Source organism: Argiope bruennichi, chromosome 3 (genome assembly GCF_947563725.1).
Source record: "Argiope bruennichi chromosome 3, qqArgBrue1.1, whole genome shotgun sequence".
Classification (NCBI taxonomy): Eukaryota; Metazoa; Arthropoda; class Arachnida; order Araneae; family Araneidae; genus Argiope; species Argiope bruennichi.
In genome coordinates this window covers 139,974,333-139,995,287 of record NC_079153.1, presented here as the reverse complement: position 1 = coordinate 139,995,287, position 20,955 = coordinate 139,974,333, and the positions used below count along the sequence as shown (strand labels likewise).

Genomic DNA, 20,955 nt, shown 5'->3' with positions numbered 1-20,955 from the left:
TTTTTCGAAATCTATTTATTCATATCATAATATATCTGTGACTGATTAAGGCAATTATTTAAAAGATTATTAGAAAACTATTTTATTAACATTAGTGTCATTAGTTAACCTCGTTTATTGGGAAATACATATAAACGCTTGATATAGCTTGGTAGAGATTTATCTCCTCTCAGTTCAGCTGGTGCAAACTCTTAGCGCCACTGATCACTTATCGCCATCACAGCGCAGAAAGTGATTTTGTTTACAAATGCTGAATCTCATGGACAGATATATTTTACTAGAGTTCAACAATCAGATATTAGATAATAAAATCAAGAAATCTTCAGAAGACTAAATAACACTGAATTAATATTTTATAAAAGAATTTTAATTCTAAATATGTACTATTTCAAATTTTGCGGGATGATGAATATTGAATAATATAAAATTTTCAATAAAAAAACGCTAGCTCCTGAATCATTAGCAAAACATACCAAAAATTATTCCTCTGCCAGTAATTTCTTTAATCTGAATACGCCGTGGCTTATATCCCTTTCACTCTTTCCATTCAGCAACAAGTATTAAAAGCGGCTTTAACAAAACGAAAGCTTGGTGTTGCGTTTTGTCCAGAGTTCGGAAACGAAAAAGATAAATTAGACTACTGCCTAAGGGCTCTGTTAATGAATTAAATTTTAATAAGCGACTAGTAACATAATTATAAATAATTTAAAATACTGTGTCATTGCATTCAAATGAAAATAAACATTACAGATTTCATTTTATGAATGTTTAATATTATCTAATGCTCTCAAAACCATTGCTTGCCGCAGTTTACCCAAGGTTGGCTCTTGTGCCAATAAAATTTAAGTCAAGCGATAAACATTGCTGGCTCCACCGTAAGTCAATTTCACAATTTATTTTAGAACTAACTGAAAATTTAAAAAGAAATGTTTTGTTATAGTGAAATAAAAATGTCATATTTTCAACAAATCATTCTTTTCTTGAAAACAGAGATCTCCCGGGGCTTGTTTTAGTGAACAAAGAAGAAATTTTTTTGATCCCTGATGTTTTAGTTTAGTTTTACTTTTGCTTTTAAATTATTTGTGTAAAATGTTTCGATTTCAAACACATTGCAACAATGCATGCTTTTATTAATATGCGATATCAGTGTTCACTGCTATCTGGCTTATATGCATAAGACGATGTCGTCAATTACTACGAAGTCTTTAAAAAGGACTGAGGAATTTGGTGAACAGATACTACTAAATTTAACTTTCTCTAGCTTTTAAATTTTTTTTTAAAAAAATGTCATTTATAAGACAACATCTTACTCAACCAGAACAGTAATATTCGAAATTCAACTGAATATTGAACTTTTCGGTATTCTTGACCAATGGAGAAAGGAATGATTAGTAATTTGTTTAGTGAAAAACTGAATTGCTGGACGTTTCACTTTCTCGGTCAGTATTTCTTGCCCGGTAGGCAGATCAGTAAGCAAATGGGCTTCCTCTGGCTCATCATTTTAATTTTTTATTCTGGATGTGAAGTGTGTTTCAAAGAACTTGTTTATGATGGGGAAAATGTAACAAAGAAACAAAAAGAATTTTGAATGCTGTTATTTGTAATTGTAAATATTTTTTTATTTTAATCTCCATAACTTAATCTGCTTTTCTGTCTTAAAATTTAAGTCTTTGGGGTTTTTTTAAGCGACTTTTCTCTTAAGGTTTTTAAAACACAGTAACCCAAACAAATGATAACACGTTTTATTTTTACTTGATCTAACTTTCAATATAAATAACACATTACCAAGAAATACAAACACGATTTTATTTTTACACAAAACAAATAATTTAGTTTAAAGTTAAAAAAAGAGTAATTAGCGAAAAAAATCTAAAATGAGAAGTTGCAAAAGCATTTTAAATAAACATATGCACATTTTTAACACAAAATATTTGAGAATGAACCAACAAAATTTTTGTAAAATTTCGCATTGAAAGAAAGTGTTAATATTTAAATGTGTGTCCTTTAGCCTTTATAATGTTTTATAATGTCTTGATTCCATTAAATTATGAATTCCATTAAATTTTAACATGCATAGGCAGTTAAAAGTATCATTCATCTTTAGCTCATGGAAGTAAATCAATCATTCAATATCTATTTAAAATTAAACACGGTTTCAATTTCAGAGCAACAATGTTGAAAATTAAGTGAAAGAAACACTGTTAAAAATGGCTTAAATTAGCATAGTTTAAAAGAGAAAAAATTAAATTTTGAAAAGACGTAAAAATCATTTTTATGCTGCAATATTTTTGAATTGTAATATAAGTTATAATTAAGAAAAAATTACTCTCTGAAATTAAATAAAAATTTGATTGAATTTTTTTTAAAATTACTCTGAGGTCCACATTTTCATCCTCTAAAGTATATGTGTACCTAGTTTGTTGACTCTGTGTGAAACGGTCTAGCCTTTAGAGCACCAAACATACACATATTCATCTTTATTATTAGTAATGACATTGTTTAATTGCTGCACAGTATTTGACAATGAGTAATTAATCTACAATTTCTATACAGTTAAATAAGAACACTGAAACTCGAAGCAGAAATAAAAAAAATATATATAAAGTTCATAAAAGTTCGAAATATTTCTTTATACTGATGTCGAATTCTTACTTTTACTTTAACAAAATACAACATTTTAATTTCGACGTCTTTATTTAATTTTCTATTAATATTTTGAAATTTTTAAAAGAATTGTTTTTTTATTGCATTTCTTCATTCTTCAGGAGTATAATTATCCTGTATTATATTTTTTTTAAAAAAATATTTCAATGATTTTGACATCTAATTATGAATTATCACAGATTTAATTCAATGAAAGAAAAGTTCGAAATTTTTGAAATGTATCTCTTTTACAACAGCGCATGTCGAAGGTTCCTATGAATCCCAACTCGATATTTTATTTTTTTAAAATATGCTTTATAATTGATTTTGTACATCCTTTAATATTTTTTTTTATATTTCCGATTTTAAAACTGAAATCAAAAATTTATGTTTTGTCAGAAAAGGTTTTTTAATTTCTATTTTCAGATGAATATCTGTCTGTTTGAAAACACGATCTTTCTATCTTTAAAATTTGTTTTTCCCAAAGAAAAGAATTTGTGCTCTCATCAGTAAATCATGCGTGAAGCATTGTTTTTCCATTATTTATTCTAGTTTCTAATATTGTTCATCAAAGTGTGAAAAAAAAAACAGAAAAAAAAACATTATGATAATGCGCTTTTATTATAAATGAAATTAAGCGTTGATATTATAGGCTAATATATGCAAGTATTATGCTTACGTAAATATTTGTAAACTCTAAATGAACATATTAAATTATAACTTATTCATCTAACTATAGTAACTGTTCTAATTTCATAATCTCATATAATCTAAATTTAATTTTTGAGCTTCTGCCACGCTGGAAGCAATGACCAAGATAAAAATGAATTAGAAAATAAAGGTAGGGAAGCAATAATGCATTATAATGCATCATTATTTTTTTCCGTTTGTTGCTACATTTTTTAAACAAAATGGAAACACATTGAATGTTTAGAAGTTAAGTATCGCATATTTAGCAGTTGAAAAAGTGCTTGGTAGAATGGTTATTAAAACATGAGATTTATTTAAGAGTATTTATTATTTGGAATGACGGGAATTTAATTTAAATTCCAATAATTACTAAACAATTGGTTGGAATTTGACTTTTTTGAATCAAGAGCAATTACGTTGACTGAAGTGCACTGACTTGAATTGCATGTCAAGATAAAAGCAGAATACTTTAAATGTGCAAAAAATTAATGTAAAAATCTTTTTTTTTTAGATAAAACTGAAGAACGCTAGTATGAGAGAATAAAATAAAATAATATAAATATATATATTAACTAATTATACCGCATAATAATGAGCAAATTAATTACTAAGCATCCTTTTTGTCTGAAACCAAGCAAAATTAGCATCAAATGCAGACCAAAATGTATTTAAAATGAAAGAAAAAAAAAAGAAAGAAAGAAACCGTTCATTGCAACCATCTAAAACGTTCATCTATTTAATGAATATATTGCTCACCAAATATAATTCTGAAATAAGAATATTCATCTGATCATAATAATATACATAGAGAAAAATTATTGCAACCGTAATATGTAATTGCCTAAAAATGTTAAGTTTTTCGTTGCAAAACAAATTTGATATATATAGCGAATTTTTTTCAATTAAATTCGCTTAAAATAGTAATGTTTATTTCAACAATTACATTTATTTTGCTGTTAGAAGTTGCATATTACGTTATATCGCATGAAAGAATAACATGCATCGATAGTTACAGATTCACTTGCTCATAAAATAGGCAGAATTGCCATTTGTTTATGATATGTACAGTAAGGTGGAACGAAAAAAAAAAAATCCACTTTTGATTTTTAATTTGTAATAGCGCGGAAAAGTCCCCTGTTGGTATAGATAAAAAAATTATGAATATGAAACATATTGGAATAGGTCTTTCATAAAATTTAAATTTTGGCTACATTTTAAAGTTTTTTTCACGAATTATTCAATATTTGATTTTTAATTTGTAATAGTGCATGGTTTTGGTATATATAAGATAAATACAAATATATATATATATATATATATATAAAATATTAAATTTTATCTTTAGATGCCACCAGGGCGTTAAGGTTTCATAAAAAAACACTTTGTTCAACTTTTTAAGGATTTTTTCGTGCCTCGATTAAGAAATAAAAAGCTTGAAATTGGCGTTGCCATATGAATAAAAGTATTCAAACCGTTTTACTATATAACTGGCATTTTACTATAGTACTGGCTAAGTCGACGCCGTAGTGCTTATTATTGAGGCAAGTAGGAGATTTGTCTGTATCCGGTGACAAGGACAGAGCTGGTTTAAATCAGTAGCTTTGCCAAGTTCAGTTGAGTTGGCGTCTCCGCTCCATCTATTGTGTAACTGATTTGTTAATTTGTGCGCTTTGCCATGAGTAAAAATCTCCCAGTCTCTAAATTAGTGAAGACAAGACAAATTCGGGGCGTTCTATTTTTGCGAAATTTAGTGATTTCCCTCAAGTTGAAATCAATACATACGAATCTGGTGCTACTGTTATATTATATATAACCTCAAAATTGCTTCGGAGAAGGATCCTTCTGTAAGCGAAATACTATTTGACACTTTAGTTCCCATAAAAGAACCAATATGGTCAAGAGCTTCTATTCCCGTTACTTCTGGCAAAGATTTTCACTAATAATAAAAGCTTATCACGCTAAATACAGGAAATTATTAAAGTCCAAAAGCAGAAAATGATCAGATAAATCTGATTGCTGCCTCACACGATTTAGAGAAGAAACTAGACTTTTCTTTGATATTTCTGACTTGTATAAATGGGGAAAAAAGTGTCAATTATGGAATAAAAGATTCTGAACGATCAACGCTCTAACAGGAAAATAGTTAGAGGTAATATTGATATAACTACAACACATGTGCTATGACAAAGAAAGAAGCAAGAAAGATTAAAGAACTATTGAGAATATTTCAATTTAACCAGGAATGGAAAAAAATAGTGCATGAGAAACGATTACTGGCGACAAGGACAACGCTGAAAAACAACAATGTTCTTTACAAAAGAAGGAAAATCAACCAGATCCATCAAATAGACAAGAAGAGATAAAACTAGCAGGTGCTATTATTTAATATTTAATTTATGTTAAGCTAACTTTCATGTACTTAAGGCTCTAAACATCTTTTTAATCTTATCTCATATGAAAGCTATCTCTCTGACGATCTTAAGAACGTTAGAGATCAGATTATTGAAAGAAATGGGTACTTTGCTGCTTCAGAAAATATCCTTTTGTCCATGCTAAGTGTTGAACGTCAAAGAGAATTTGGTTTACGACATACTTTAAAAGCAAGAACAGGAAGTGAAGACAGAGTCAGGAAGTATAAAGTTCCAAGGATAAACTTCGATGCAAAGGATTACATCGACATGATCTCATCTCTTGAAAATGACTTAACTGAATCCCACTTGCTAAAACAGGTTTCCAGTGGCTTTTTCAAAGATTTTATACAGAAATCATCTGAAGCTGAATCAAATAGTATAGGAGAACTCGGTAATCGACTTTCCCTGGCTTCCTTGTCACATGCAAACAGTGGAAAGAGTTGTGAGATTGGTGGCCGAATCTGCTCAAAATATCTGTGGTTCAATCGCTAGAGAAGTATACATAAGAGCAAAAATTGATTCACGTATGAATATGCCAAAATTTAATTAAAAAAACAGTTTCATGTGGCAATGAAGTAGAAACAAACATTTTGAAGCTGTAATATATGTAATTATTAAGGATACCGAAGTAAGAAACGCAAAATGTGACATAAAAAATATATATTATTATTATTATTTTACTTTGTAATTAATAATTCTTTCCAATTATAATGAACGAAAAATTCATAAGAATATTATATCAAAGTTTATAATTTTTCAATTTTTTTTGTCAAAATTTAAGCCTTTTGTCACACCTCAAAACGTTGTTGTATCGCAACCAGAATTTTTTAAAATTATTTTTGATTCTAAAGCTAACTTTTCTAAACTATTAACAAACTAAATTCTAAGAAAAATTTTGAAAGGCTCTTTTTAAAAATTTCCATTTTTTAAAAATATTTTTTAGAAATTTCAAGCTTTTTGCGGCATTTCAATATAATGTAATATTGCAACCAATTTTTTAAAAATTGTTGAACCTAAAAGGTAACATTTCTGCACTATTATCAAACTAAAATCTTTAAAAAAAATTTAAAAAAATTAAGTAACATTTTTTATTGATTTATTTATTTACAAATTTCTTTCTTTTTGCGGCACTTCAATATAATGTAATATTGCAATGAAATTTTTTTAAAAAAATTGTTTTTGAACCTAAAATTAATTAAAATCTAAAAAAAAAAAAATTTAAGGCCATTTTTGTTTTACCCCAATGTACAGTTCAAAATATTTATGCCTTTACAAGATAAGAAAATCTCCCAACAGTCATGCATTCTTAAGAAATAACACGATTAATTTAATCCTAAAATTACGTTATCTTATCCTTAAGATTAAACAAAAAGAGAAAAGTAATATAATATTTGCAAACCAAAAAATCACCGCTGCTCTGCAACTGTTTAGGAGAAAAGTAAAAGCTCTTGATTAAAATAGTTATTTGAGATAGAATGATCTCCTACAGCAGAAAAAAGATGATTTAGAAATTTTATAAACAATGAAATAGAAATGACCAATATTTCAATAGTGAAAAGTGTGTAGCAAATTATGTTTAAAATTATTTTTCAAAATTTGTGAATGTTGAAGAGGAGAAACTTCTCATTGTTTGAATATATCATTGAAAAGTTTATTTTTTTTACTTCAAATTGGTACAAAAATTCCTTTTGTATGTAAAATAATATAGGAACTACATTTGAATGAAGAGGGGGAAAGAAAGGTCTATGTCAGCATATTTATCCTGGGCGCATTCTTATGTAAGTACTCCCTCTGACTGGGGAGAGGGGGCCTTTCAAAAATGAGAATGAAAAGCTTATGTGTAGTGTTTGTTTCTCGTCGTCCTGGGGGGGTACAGAATTAGGGGGGGGGGGGTGGCTACCTACACTCGATGACAGAACGTACTTCCCTAGGCGAGGATTGTGCCATGGCCGGTGATTTCCCTTAAGAATGACCCACGATTCCAGCCAGTGTTGCTATCTCTGTGGCGCGGTCATTCAGCTTTATCCGTGTGCCCATGGGCGGGTCGGTGTAGTCAGTAAATGGTTATGTAAATACCCCTCTGCTTTTAAGAGATTATTAACACATTCAAAAGGACTTACTATTTTTAACATAAATGTACAAATTTATATGGTGTAAATTGTTAACATAACTTCGAATAACTTTGATATTTTCACAACCCTATTGCTTTTTTAACTGCATTAATTCTTTAAAACGTTTCAGAGGACTGGAGTTCAGATTCAACAATATGCTTTTCTAATATTTTCAGTTTTGTAATCAGGCTTTGTATAAGCTCTTCTTCGATTCATGTTAATTAATTGTAACGAGCTTTCTATTCCACATTTATTTCAATACTTAACTAAATTTAAAATTGGTTTGTTTCTAATTTCTTGTTGACGTTCTTACAAATCTGGTTCGTCTTTAGTACCGTTCTCCCTCTCTCTCTTTCGCAGTATTTCTGTTCTTGGTTGGAAATGCCACTTTTTATTATACAGCAAATGCTTTACTACACCTTACCTAACTTCTCGGCTGGAAATACATTGAAAATACAAATATTTGATTCGCTGTTTACTTAGTGATGTTTTTTATATATTAATACTCCACTAACTTAATTCCATTTTTATTTAATTATTTTAAGGAAAAATGTGTATTAAAGTAGAAAAATAACAATGGTGACATCATAATTTAATGGAAATTTTTTATGAAATACAGAAACATGCCCAGTGTTTCTTCTCATCATTTTTTTTTTATTCTAAACAAAAGAGTCAGTCATAAAAATGCCAGATTTCTAATACGGGAACAATACTTTTAATTTCATAAAGAATATCCATATATTACATAAATTGAATGAAATTTGGTACAAAATTCAGAAGGTTTTGAATTTCAGCAGAATGTGCTAATACGCCAAATGAGAAAAAATAAAATCTTCCTGTTGTAGATTGGCCATTTCCAGTGTCTTCTTTATTCCATCCTGCTCGTTATGCCTACTTAATATAAATAATAGTAGTACCTGGAATATCGTTAAAATTAGTGATCAGTATGTCAAGATTAATGCGCAAGTGAACAAAAACAAATAAATGAAATACAGTGCAAATATAAAACAGTAAAACTCTGTAAACGGCCCTTCATTCGTTCAGTATCAGCTCAAACCTTCGTATGCATATCCGCCGCGAGGATAATACATCAGGATGAACGGATCGGCAACAGAAGAAACGGCGATATCGATGACAAAGTAATTCAATTTATTTGAATTTTATCAATAAGAAAGGGACTGAAGTAGAATGTCTAGAAATGTTTATTGCAAAACACAAATAAATCCTTTTTACGATAGCAAATTCTATATCTCTTTATTGCTGCCACTTTTGTTTAGCAAGAAAATGATAAGATATAATGTTAAAATAACCCATAGAAACTGCCACACAAGTCTTTCTTAATGGCAGGTCTGATCATATGTTCAATTAAAAAAAAATACTTTCCCCACCTTAGGAATTTAACTAAAAGATATGATGGGGAAATATAAACAATCAAATAATAACATCTTATGCAAAATAGAATGGTTATTTTTGAAGCAGGCATTTTCTTTAAATTTTGAAAGACACCCAAGTGAGTTTTCTGCAGCTGGACCAGCTAATAAATTTGCTAACAAAAGAAGTAAATAAATTTTTGAGACCTTTTGAGGAAAAGTTATGACCTTTAGCACACATTCACAACATTTAAACTAGTGCAATCTGTTACTTACATCTTGTATAATTCATAAATGATTTAGTTTTGTAAAATGAAATAAATATATGCATCTTGAAAAAAAATTCTCATGTTTGTATTTAAACATATAAAATGAAAGGAATAATTTGTATTATCTCATGGGACGGCAAAAGAGGAATCGAAATTATTCGCAACAAAAAACAAAAAATAGCTCATTTTTGACAAAAACATTAATGTATCGATATGAATGTTGCTGTTTTTTAGTTTTTAACGATTATTCCTAGAATGTTAAAGTTGCAACACAGCACTTTTAGAGAATTTTTTTATTTCTAAGACAACCCTTTCTTTTTACCACATGAATTAGAATTTAATGAACATAGTAAAACAAGGATTTAACTTACAATTTGTTGTCATACGATATTTTGCCGCAGGCACAATAGACTCTTTTGCTTGGAATAGTGCAGGAATATGGATAGCCATAAAATCTACAATAGTTCTGACAGCTTTGGTCAGCTTTTGGGCATTCGTGAACATAGTAGCAGTTATATTTGTAAGAGTAGCCACCATTGGGAAAGTTAGTTTGGATGCAAGTTGCAAACTGAATCGGATTGCCGTTAGTACAACTGTAGCAGTAATCATCCAGCTGCCTTCTGAGATTTGGATCGGTGCAGTTTCCATTGCGTATTCCGAGAACTATATAAAGTATAATCAAAGAAAAAATAATGAGTATTATCCAGAAATATTTATATGCACATGTTATCATATATCAAGTTTTGTGCACAGTCGTATGAAAATAGTTAGAAAGCCAAATTTATCGTTGCAGTGTTGGTGTCATATGCTAAATGCAGTATCAAGTTATTTTAATCCGAAAAGGGAAAGTACAGGTCATTATTTGGGACAGAGAGTAGATAGCAAAAAAAATTTTAAAAATTAGAAAAAGTTATTTTTACAATACAAGCATCCTTAGATATTAAACAAATTTTTTGAAGTAGAAGATTTTTGCACGTGAAATGCATTTTTCGTTATGTGGCACAAAATTTTAAGATAATTTATTTTTCATACTTATTTATAAATTTTCTTCAGAAATATAAAATGAGATTAAAAGCATTATATAAAATATAATTCATCGACAAGAAATGAAGCCAAGATAACGTTTAGCAGTCGTTAATTCTAAAAAATATACATTTTTTAAAAGAGAAAAAATAATGATATTTCTAAATAAAATTTTTAAAATCAGTTCAAAAAATTATCCTATCGATCATTAATCATGTATATATCATGCAACCAAGATTATAAGCTGCATTTATTTGAGATGAAATTTTAAAAATGTCGTGCTTGTAAAAACAAGATAATAATGGAAATTCCAAATTTCTCAACTTCGTTCTATAAAAGAGATAATAATGTGGCCAAGATATGTGGAAATAAGAATAAAATTTTTTGTTATAAAAATTGATATATTTGACCAAAAATTATGAAATACTAAAAAATATCATAATAATCTTCCAGAAATTCTTCTGAATGAAAAGAAATGCGTCTCCTTTTTGACTTTCTTTCAAAATTATATTAAAAAAATTTTTTTTAATAAAAAGAAGAAACATTTCACACAATCATAATCTTATTCATAGGAACGCTCTTGTGGGAGCAGCTAATTCACTTTTTATTACAAGTTAATAAGTGATTTTTGAGCATGATTATTAGTATCAATGAATGCCTATTCAAAAAAAATTTAAATAGCTCATTAAATTTCTTTAATATCTTTGATTTTTTACATGAATGTAAAAGCATTATCAATAAAATACCCTGCCTTATCTCCTCAACCAATCAACTTAGAAAGTAACATTTCAAATCACTGCGTAAGACGTATGCCTTGGAATCCCATTTTGCTGGCGAATTTAGGTTAGGGTATTGATTCTGAAGCTACAAAATACGCATTGAGTCAAAATGTGGTAAAAAAAGGAAAGCAAATTCAATTAGATTTTAGTTGAACTTTAATATCAAATTTTCTACATAAAAACAACACGCATCAACTTGTAAGAAGTCTTTAAAAAAAAATCAATTATTCGGTGGGACACTAGATCATTTTATTTTATTATATTGTATTTATTTTTTTATTCCTTTATTATTTGAAAAATAAGACCCCAGTTTAACATAAATTATAAACAAAATATAAAGTTGAACGGGATTGACGAAGGAAGGAGTTCGCCGTTTGACTTATAAGTTGATGGAGGACAAAATTCAAATTTTTCTTGTCAAATGAAACAAACAAACACAAAAAAAACCTGCAGAAAATTAGATGTGATTGCTTATGGAACAAGAAAAAATTATTTAAGAGCAACAGCTTTCAAGTCTACTAATGGCGAAACTCTCATTAAAAGCTTCGAAGACGCTTTGTTCAGAATAGGTCCTGTTCAAGCGTCTGGAATCAGGACGAACATCAGAACAGATTCTTCCGGGTGCAAGAGAATGAGAGCCAAATGTGTAACTGTTTGTAGGACGGAATGCATGAATTATTTTTATGAATATATTTTTATCTAAACTTCTTCATGATAATATTACTCTTAGATAGTGGAAGATAGAGTTGAATATATGTTAAATAAATCAGAATGCATATTATTAAACGACGAAATGTAAACTGTTGATTTTTGCTCATATAATGGAAGAAATGATTTAAGGTACGAGAGTTTTCACAACTCAATCCTACTTCAGTTTGCCATTTTCCAGAGAAATGTCTCAGGTAGGAAACTCATATGCAATTAAACATTAAACACATTTTGGACTAAACTGCTGAAAAAATGAAATAGTATTTGTTTTTCTATTTATGGGAACATTAAATTCAAAGCAATCTATAAAACACAATTTTTAATGCAAGATCATACTCACCGCAAAGAACTTGGGAAAGGAAAAGGCACAAAAGAATGGCAAGATACTTCATTTTTTCTGCAGATATATCTTTAACCACAGCAACTGCAAATATGTTATATTTTTATGCGGTGAAATGTAAACTTTGAAACAACAAGAAAGATTATTTTTCTCTTTCACAGGATTTTTCAATTTTTAGAAATCCTCTTTTCCTTTTCTGCTGTCTATTGTGAAATCCTTTATAAGGACAAATGGTGATTTTTAAAAGCTTGGAAATGCTCAACCCCACACCAGAATTGGAATCTAGCATATCATTAGAGATATGAATTCTTTAACTAGCTCGGCCACCAACACCAGACATAATTAAAATTAATTATAATTATTATCACATGTTTACTTTTTCCGATAACGTAAAAACGTAAATTTATGCTTTATATTTTCCATCCTCTTCTGGGCTGTTTTTACGGTTATTTTTTTCATTCCTGAAGAGCCCTTTTTTTTTTATTAAGAATTTCGCTTATATCCATAAAATGCACATTTGACTAATACACAGTGAATAAGCTTGAATTATTATCGATACACATTAAAATTTCAAATTAACACAAAAATGACTGTTTTACTTATAACATAGATATATGCAGGTTAACACAACATATTACAGAGTTCAAAATATTCAATCTAATTTAATGTTTGGTAGTTGAATATTTCTAGATGAGTTGTTTAAAGCCGCGTATGAGCGTCTTATGTCATAAACTGTCGAGTTACTTAATGGACCTGCTCGTATCTTTCGTGGAAATGAAATTTATAACGTTACCTTAGGAAATTTAAAAAATTGACTACCAATAATGCATTTCTGCTACAATTTTTTTTTCTCTTTCTTAGCAATCTAACTTCAATTAAAAGTAAAAATTTGGGATCTTATGCTGGTAGACAATATATTTAGTGTTTCTTAAGACATCTTGATTAGAAGCAAACATTTTCAACAGTGAAACTTAGTAGATGAATATATGAAAAATAAAGCTGAAATTTTTTTTTTCAAACTTACCAATGTAAAACTCTCTCCTTGTGTGAAGGAAATATAAAATGACAACTAATAATTTGAAAGTCCTTAAATAGTCGCTGAAATTTCCCAGAATTCCAAAAATTTTCCGCGTTTGCCAACAACTTTGTCTTCATATCAGATGTACAAATATTTTTGTCCTGAAATATTTGTTTGATCAAGCAAACGATTACAATAGTTATACATTTCCAATATTCATCAATAATTATGTGATATTTTTCAGCCAAGCGACAAAAATCTTGTTCTTTTTTAGTCTTCCAATATACCTGAAAATGCCAGGAATGTCTAGTTCGTAAGTTGTACCAAGTCTTATTCTAAAATAAAGTCTGGAGAAAGATGACTGCTAATATTTTGCTTCATATTCACTACGTGATGCAAAATTTACACTCCAACACGCAAAGTGATAACGCAACGCTATTATTCAGAAATATTTATGTTATGTCCATTACATTGAGTAGAAACGCATACCAATATCGTTCAGATGAGTCATTTACTTATGCAAAATAATCTCCGAGACTTAAAACATTGCAATATGTTTATTTATAGCAAAAAAAAAAAAAAAAAAAAAAAAATTTTTTTTCGCAGCCAAGATTCTGATATCGTTTCATAAACGAAATTCTTTTATTTGTTGACTCTTGGTTGCTGTAACATTTCTTTAAGTCGATGCATGCAATTTACAGAACATAAGCAGCATTTCTTTGGTCACAGACTAGAAAGGAAAAATTCAAACTGTTCATTGAGCGAGTTTCGTGCTTAACATGCTTAAAAGTTATTTTGCATTACAATTAAATGCAACAGTTAACTGGAGACAGTGTTCTCACTAAAGTTTCTCGCATGCTCTAAATTAAGCTTCTTGTCAGACTTCATTCTCGTAAAATTTTGACCGCGAATAACAAGCATGGAATAAGGGAAGGATAGTTAAGAAATATAGATCATTTTAGCGATTCTAGCATTCGCGAGAATATGGATTTCAAATGTCTTTTTGCCAGCGGATTGACACCACCAAATTGACAAGAAACCACAATGGTAGATATAACATACAGAAATTCCTGGTTTGTCATTGCATGTGTGAGTTATTGTATTTATATGTTTGAAAAAGTTTACAGACCGATAGACGGTCAATCCTGTGACTGATTTGGTTCAAAATTTAGGAAGCATTTACATTTTGGGTTGTAACACTATGCAGTGTTTATCTACCTAACTCTTTGCGTTCATCAGGCAGATAGATGTCCTGTGAATAAAGTTTATTCAAAATTTGACAGAAATCTGCATCTAAAGTCCATGCATAGAAAATTCACTCTCTTAGTTGAAACTGTTTTTGAATTATCATGTACTGGTAATGCTAAAGATGTATTTTTCACAAAGTAGAAAAGTCTAAAACGTGGAGAATTTCGTGTGTGAATTATTTTGGCGATTTGGAAATCTTCCTCTATACTTCTTGAACGAGAATAATTAGATTACTGACTTATACCTCATATAGGTGAGTAAACAAATTTAAAAACACGAAACAATTCTAAATTGATTTATAAAAAATTAAGAATACTTTATTTAGTTATGCATAAATTTGAGTACATTTTTGAGATATACGCACTCTGGCGAATGCCCCCTTCTGTGAAACTCTATTGGAAGCAGTCACGGCCAGCCATTTGGAGGATGCGGCGCATGCTATGCACCAGGGCCCCGGGATTTAAGACGCTCCCAACGTGATCAAGAACTAATATAATATTCTGAACAATAATATCGAAATGGAAAGAGAAGAAAATAATTTTAACTGGAAAAATCGAACGGTTTAGAAATATATAAAAGTTATAAATATATTACAGTCCACTGCAAGGGTGCAACATATTATAAATCTAATTCAAGTAGACTCACGGTCAGTTACCTATTCTACTAAGTTAGACTGCATATGCTATTTTGAATATTCATACTATAAAATATTTAATATTAATAGGTGTAGTCATTTCCATGCCAAGGAAATATTCCTCTGTATGTCAAAAATCCATTTTCTTTTTACGAAATAATTTTGACAAAGAAATTACTTCTATTTCAGAAGTTACAATTCAAGCTTCAATTAGACAAGAAAGTTCTGCACAAACTACACAGTCTCGTAATGGAAATTTGGAAACTGTGAGATTCATTGAATAATCATATATTTATACAAATGTCATCAAATCAGAAAATAACGACGAAAAGGACCACAATAACAAATGTGATCAAGTGAATATAAGTCATCCAGGTTCGTGGTCAAGTAATATAACTGATAAGTTTAAAAATATATAAAGTTCATAAAAATTCGAAATATTTCTTTATACTGATGTCGAATTCTTACTTTTACTTTAACAAAATACAACATTTTAATTTTGACATCTTTATTTAATTTTCTATTAATATATTGAAATTTTTAAAAGAATTGTTTTTTTAATTGCATATCTTCATTCTTCAGGAATATAATTATCCTGTATTATGTTTTTTTTAAAAAATATTTCAATGATTTTGGCATCTAATTATGAATTGTCACAGATTTAATTCAATGAAAGAAAAGTTCGAAATTTTTGAAATGTATCTCTTTTACAACAGCGCATGTCGAAGGTTCCTATGAATCCCAACTCGATATTTTAAAATATGCTTTATAATTGATTTTGTACATCCTTTAATATTTTTTTTTTATATTTCCGATTTTAAAACTGAAATCAAAAATTTATGTTTTGTCAGAAAAGGTTTTTTAATTTCTATTTTCAGATGAATATCTGTCTGTTTGAAAACACGATCTTTCTATCTTTAAAATTTGTTTTTCCCAAAGAAAAGAATTTGTGCTCTCATCAGTAAATCATGCGTGAAGCATTTTTTTCCCATTATTTATTCTAGTTTCTAATATTGTTCATCAAAATGTGAAAAAAAAAACAGAAAAAAAAAACATTATGATAATGCGCTTTTATTATAAATGAAATTAAGCGTTGATATTATAGGCTAATATATGCAAGTATTATGCTTACGTAAATATTTGTAAACTCTGAATGAACATATTAAATTATAACTCATTCATCTAATTATAGTAACTGTTCTAATTTCATAATCTCATATAATCTAAATTTAATTTTTGAGCTTCTGCCACGCTGGAAGCAATGACCAAGATAAAAATGAATTAGAAAATAAAGGTAGGGAAGCAATAATGCATTATAATGCATCATTATTTTTTTTTCCGTTTGTTGCTACATTTTTTAAACAAAATGGAAACACATTGAATGTTTAGAAGTTAAGTATCGCATATTTAGCAGTTGAAAAAGTGCTTGGTAGAATGGTTATTAAAACATGAGATTTATTTAAGAGTATTTATTATTTGGAATGACGGGAATTTAATTTAAATTCCAATAATTACTAAACAATTGGTTGGAATTTGACTTTTTTGAATCAAGAGCAATTACGTTGACTGAAGTGCACTGACTTGAATTGCATGTCAAGATAAAAGCAGAATACTTTAAATGTGCAAAAAATTAATGTAAAAATCTTTTTTTTTTAGATAAAACTGAAGAACGCTAGTATGAGAGAATAAAATAAAATAATATAAATATATATATTAACTAATTATACCGCAGAATAATGAGCAAATTAATTACTAAGCATCCTTTTTGTCTGAAACCAAGCAAAATTAGCATCAAATGCAGACCAAAATGTATTTAAAATGAAAGAAAAAAAAAAGAAAGAAAGAAACCGTTCATTGCAACCATCTAAAACGTTCATCTATTTAATGAATATATTGCTCACCAAATATAATTCTGAAATAAGAATATTCATCTGATCATAATAATATACATAGAGAAAAATTATTGCAACCGTAATATGTAATTGCCTAAAAATGTTAAGTTTTTCGTTGCAAAACAAATTTGATATATATAGCGAATTTTTTTCAATTAAATTCGCTTAAAATAGTAATGTTTATTTCAACAATTACATTTATTTTGCTGTTAGAAGTTGCATATTACGTTATATCGCATGAAAGAATAACATGCATCGATAGTTACAGATTCACTTGCTCATAAAATAGGCAGAATTGCCATTTGTTTATGATATGTACAGTAAGGTGGAACGAAAAAAAAAAAATCCACTTTTGATTTTTAATTTGTAATAGCGCGGAAAAGTCCCCTGTTGGTATAGATAAAAAAATTATGAATATGAAACATATTGGAATAGGTCTTTCATAAAATTTAATTTTTTGCTACATTTTAAAGTTTTTTTCACGAATTATTCAATATTTGATTTTTAATTTGTAATAGTGCATGGTTTTGGTATATATAAGATAAATACAAATATATATATATATATATATATATATATATATATATATATATATATATATATAATATTAAATTTTATCTTTAGATGCCACCAGGGCGTTAAGGTTTCATAAAAAAACACTTTGTTCAACTTTTTAAGGATTTTTTCGTGCTTCGATTAAGAAATAAAAATCTTTAAATTGGCGTTGCCATATGAATAAAAGTATTAAAACCGTTTTACTATTTAACTGGCATTTTACTATAGTACTGGCTAAGTCGAAGCCGTAGTGCTTATTATTGAGGCAAGTAGGAGATTTGTCTGTATCCGGTGACAAGGACAGAGCTGGTTTAAATCAGTAGCTTTGCCAAGTTCAGTTGAGTTGGCGTCTCCGCTCCATCTATTGTGTAACTGATTTGTTAATTTGTGCGCTTTGCCATGAGTAAAAATCTCCCAGTCTCTAAATTAGTGAAGACAAGACAAATTCTTGGCGTTCTATTTTTGCGAAATTTAGTGATTTCCCTCAAGTTGAAATCAATACATACGAATCTGGTGCTACTGTTATATTATATATAACCTCAAAATTGCTTCGGAGAAGGATCCTTCTGTAAGCGAAATACTATTTGACACTTTAGTTCCCATAAAAGAACCAATATGGTCAAGAGCTTCTATTCCCGTTACTTCTGGCAAAGATTTTCACTAATAATAAAAGCTTATCACGCTAAATACAGGAAATTATTAAAGTCCAAAAGCAGAAAATGATCAGATAAATCTGCTTGCAGCCTCACACGATTTAGAGAAGAAACTAGACTTTTCTTTGATATTTCTGACTTGTATAAATGGGGAAAAAAAGTGTCAATTATGGAATAAAAGATTCTGAACGATCAACGCTCTAACAGGAAAATAGTTAGAGGTAATATTGATATAGCTACAACACTAGTGCTTTGTGAAAGAAAGAAGCAAGAAAGATTAAAGAACTATTGAGAATATTTCAATTTAACCAGGAATGGAAAAAAATAGTGCATGAGAAACGATTACTGGCGACTAGGACAACGCTGAAAAACAACAATGTTCTTTACAAAAGAAGGAAAATCAACCAGATCCATCAAATAGACAAGAAGAGATAAAACTAGCAGGTGCTATTATTTAATATTTAATTTATGTTAAGTTACCTTTCATGTACTTAAGGCTCTAAACATCTTTTTAATCTTATCTCATATGAAAGCTATCTCTCTGACGATCTTAAGAACGTTAGAGATCAGATTATTGAAAGAAATGGGTATTTTGCTGCTTCAGAAAATATCCTTTTGTCCATGCTAAGTGTTGAACGTCAAAGAGAATTTGGTTTACGACATACTTTAAAAGCAAGAACAGAAAGTAAAGACAGAGTCAGGAAGTATAAAGTTCCAAGGATAAACTTCGATGCAAAGGATTACATCAACATGATCTCATCTCTTGAAAATGACTTAACTGAATCCCACTTGCTAAAACAGGTTTCCAGTGGCTTTTTCAAAGATTTTATAAAGAAATCATCTGAAGCTGAATCAAATAGTATAGGAGAACTCGGTAATCGACTTTCCCTGGCTTCCTTGTCACATGCAAACAGTGGAAAGAGTTGTGAGATTGGTGGAAGAATCTGATCAAAATATCTGTGGTTCAATCGCAAGAGAAGTATACATAAGCGCAAAAATTGATTCACGTATGAATATGCCAAAATTTAATTAAAAAAACAGTTTAATGTGGCAATGAAGTAGAAACAAACATTTTGCAGCTGTAATATTTGTAATTAGTAAGGATACCGAAGTAAGAAACGCAAAATGTGACATAAAAAATATATATTATTATTATTATTTTACTTTGTAATTAATAATTTTTTCCAATTGTAATGAACGAAAAATTCATAAGAATATTATATCAAAGTTTATAATTTTTGAATTTTTTTTTCAAAATTTAAGCATTTTGTCACACCTCAAGACGTTGTTGTATCGCAACCAGAATTTTTTAAAATTATTTTTGATTCTAAAGCTAACTTTTCTAAACTATTAACAAACTAAATTCTAAGAAAAATTTTGAAAGGCTCTTTTTAAAAATTTCCATTTTTTAAAAATATTTTTTAGAAATTTCAAGCTTTTTGTGGCATTTCAATATAATTTAATATTGCAACCAATTTTTTAAAAATTGTTCAAACTAAAAAATAACTTTTCTGCACTATTATCAAACTAAAATCTTTAAAAAAAATTTTAAAAAATTAAGTAACATTTTTTATTGATTTATTTATTTACAAATTTCTTTCTTTTTGCGGCACTTCAATATAATGTAATATTGCAATGCAATTTTTTTTTAAAAATTGTTTTTGAACCTAAAATTAATTAAAATCTAAAAAAAAAAAATTAAGGCCATTTTTGTTTCACACCAATGTACAGTTCAAAATATTTATGCCTTTACAAGATAAGAAAATCTCCCAACAGTCATGCATTCTTAAGAAATAACACGATTAATTTAATCCTAAAATTACGTTATCTTATCCTTAAGATTAAACAAAAAGAGAAAAGTAATATAATATTTGCAAACCAAAAAATCACCGCTGCTCTGCAACTGTTTAGGAGAAAAGTAAAAGCTCTTGATTAAAATAGTTATTTGAGATAGAATGATCTCCTACAGCAGAAAAAAGATGATTTAGAAATTTTATAAACAATGAAATAGAAATGAGCAACATTTCAATAGTGAAAAGTGTGTAGCAAATTGTGTTTAAAATTATTTTTCAAAATTTTTGAATGTTGAAGAGGAGAAACTTCTTATCGTTTGAATATATCATTGAAAAGTTTATTTTTTTTACTTCAAATTGGTACAAAATTTCCTTTTGTATGTAAAATAATATAGGAACTACATTTGAATGAAGAGGGGGAAAGAAAGGTCTATGTCAGCATATTTATCCTGGGCGCATTCTTATGTAAGTACTCCCTCTGACTGGGGAGAGGGGGCCTTTCAAAAATGAGAATGAAAAGCTTATTTGTAGTGGTTGTTTCTCGTCGTCCTGGGGGGTACAGAATTAGGGGGGGGTTGGCTACCTACACTCGATGACAGAACGTACTTCCCTAGGCGAGGATTGTGCCATGGCCGGTGATTTCCCTTAAGAATGACCCACGATTCCAGCCAGTGTTGCTATCTCTGTGGCGCGGTCATTCAGCTTTATCCGTGTGCCCATGGGCGGGTCGGTGTAGTCAGTAAATGGTTATGTAAATACCCCTCTGCTTTTCCGAGATTATGAACACATTCAAAAGGACTTACTATTTTTAACATAAA

General features: G+C 29.0%; 1 protein-coding gene across 1 annotated transcript; it reads right to left on the bottom strand.

The window, feature by feature from the left end:
• Positions 1-8,562: 8,562 nt before the first annotated feature.
• Positions 8,563-13,684, bottom strand: LOC129963888 (uncharacterized). The gene is made up of 4 exons (XM_056078475.1): positions 13,369-13,684; positions 12,345-12,428; positions 9,866-10,157; positions 8,563-8,772 (listed from the first exon to the last, which is right to left on the bottom strand). Exons 2-4 carry the CDS (start codon positions 12,394-12,396, stop codon positions 8,751-8,753), a joined length of 366 nt encoding a protein of 121 aa, XP_055934450.1. The 5' UTR covers positions 12,397-12,428; positions 13,369-13,684; the 3' UTR covers positions 8,563-8,750.
• Between the last annotated feature and the right edge of the window lie 7,271 nt (positions 13,685-20,955).

Coding starts and splice junctions, on each gene's coding strand:
- LOC129963888 (XM_056078475.1), bottom strand. CDS start 12,396: ATGAAGTATCTTGCCATTCTTTTGTGCCTTTTCCTTTCCCAAGTTCTT. Junction 10,158..12,344: donor CCTTTCCCAAGTTCTTTGCG/GTGAGTATGATC, acceptor TACTTTATATAG/TTCTCGGAATACGCAATGGA. Junction 8,773..9,865: donor ATATCGTATGACAACAAATT/GTAAGTTAAATC, acceptor ACGATATTCCAG/GTACTACTATTATTTATATT.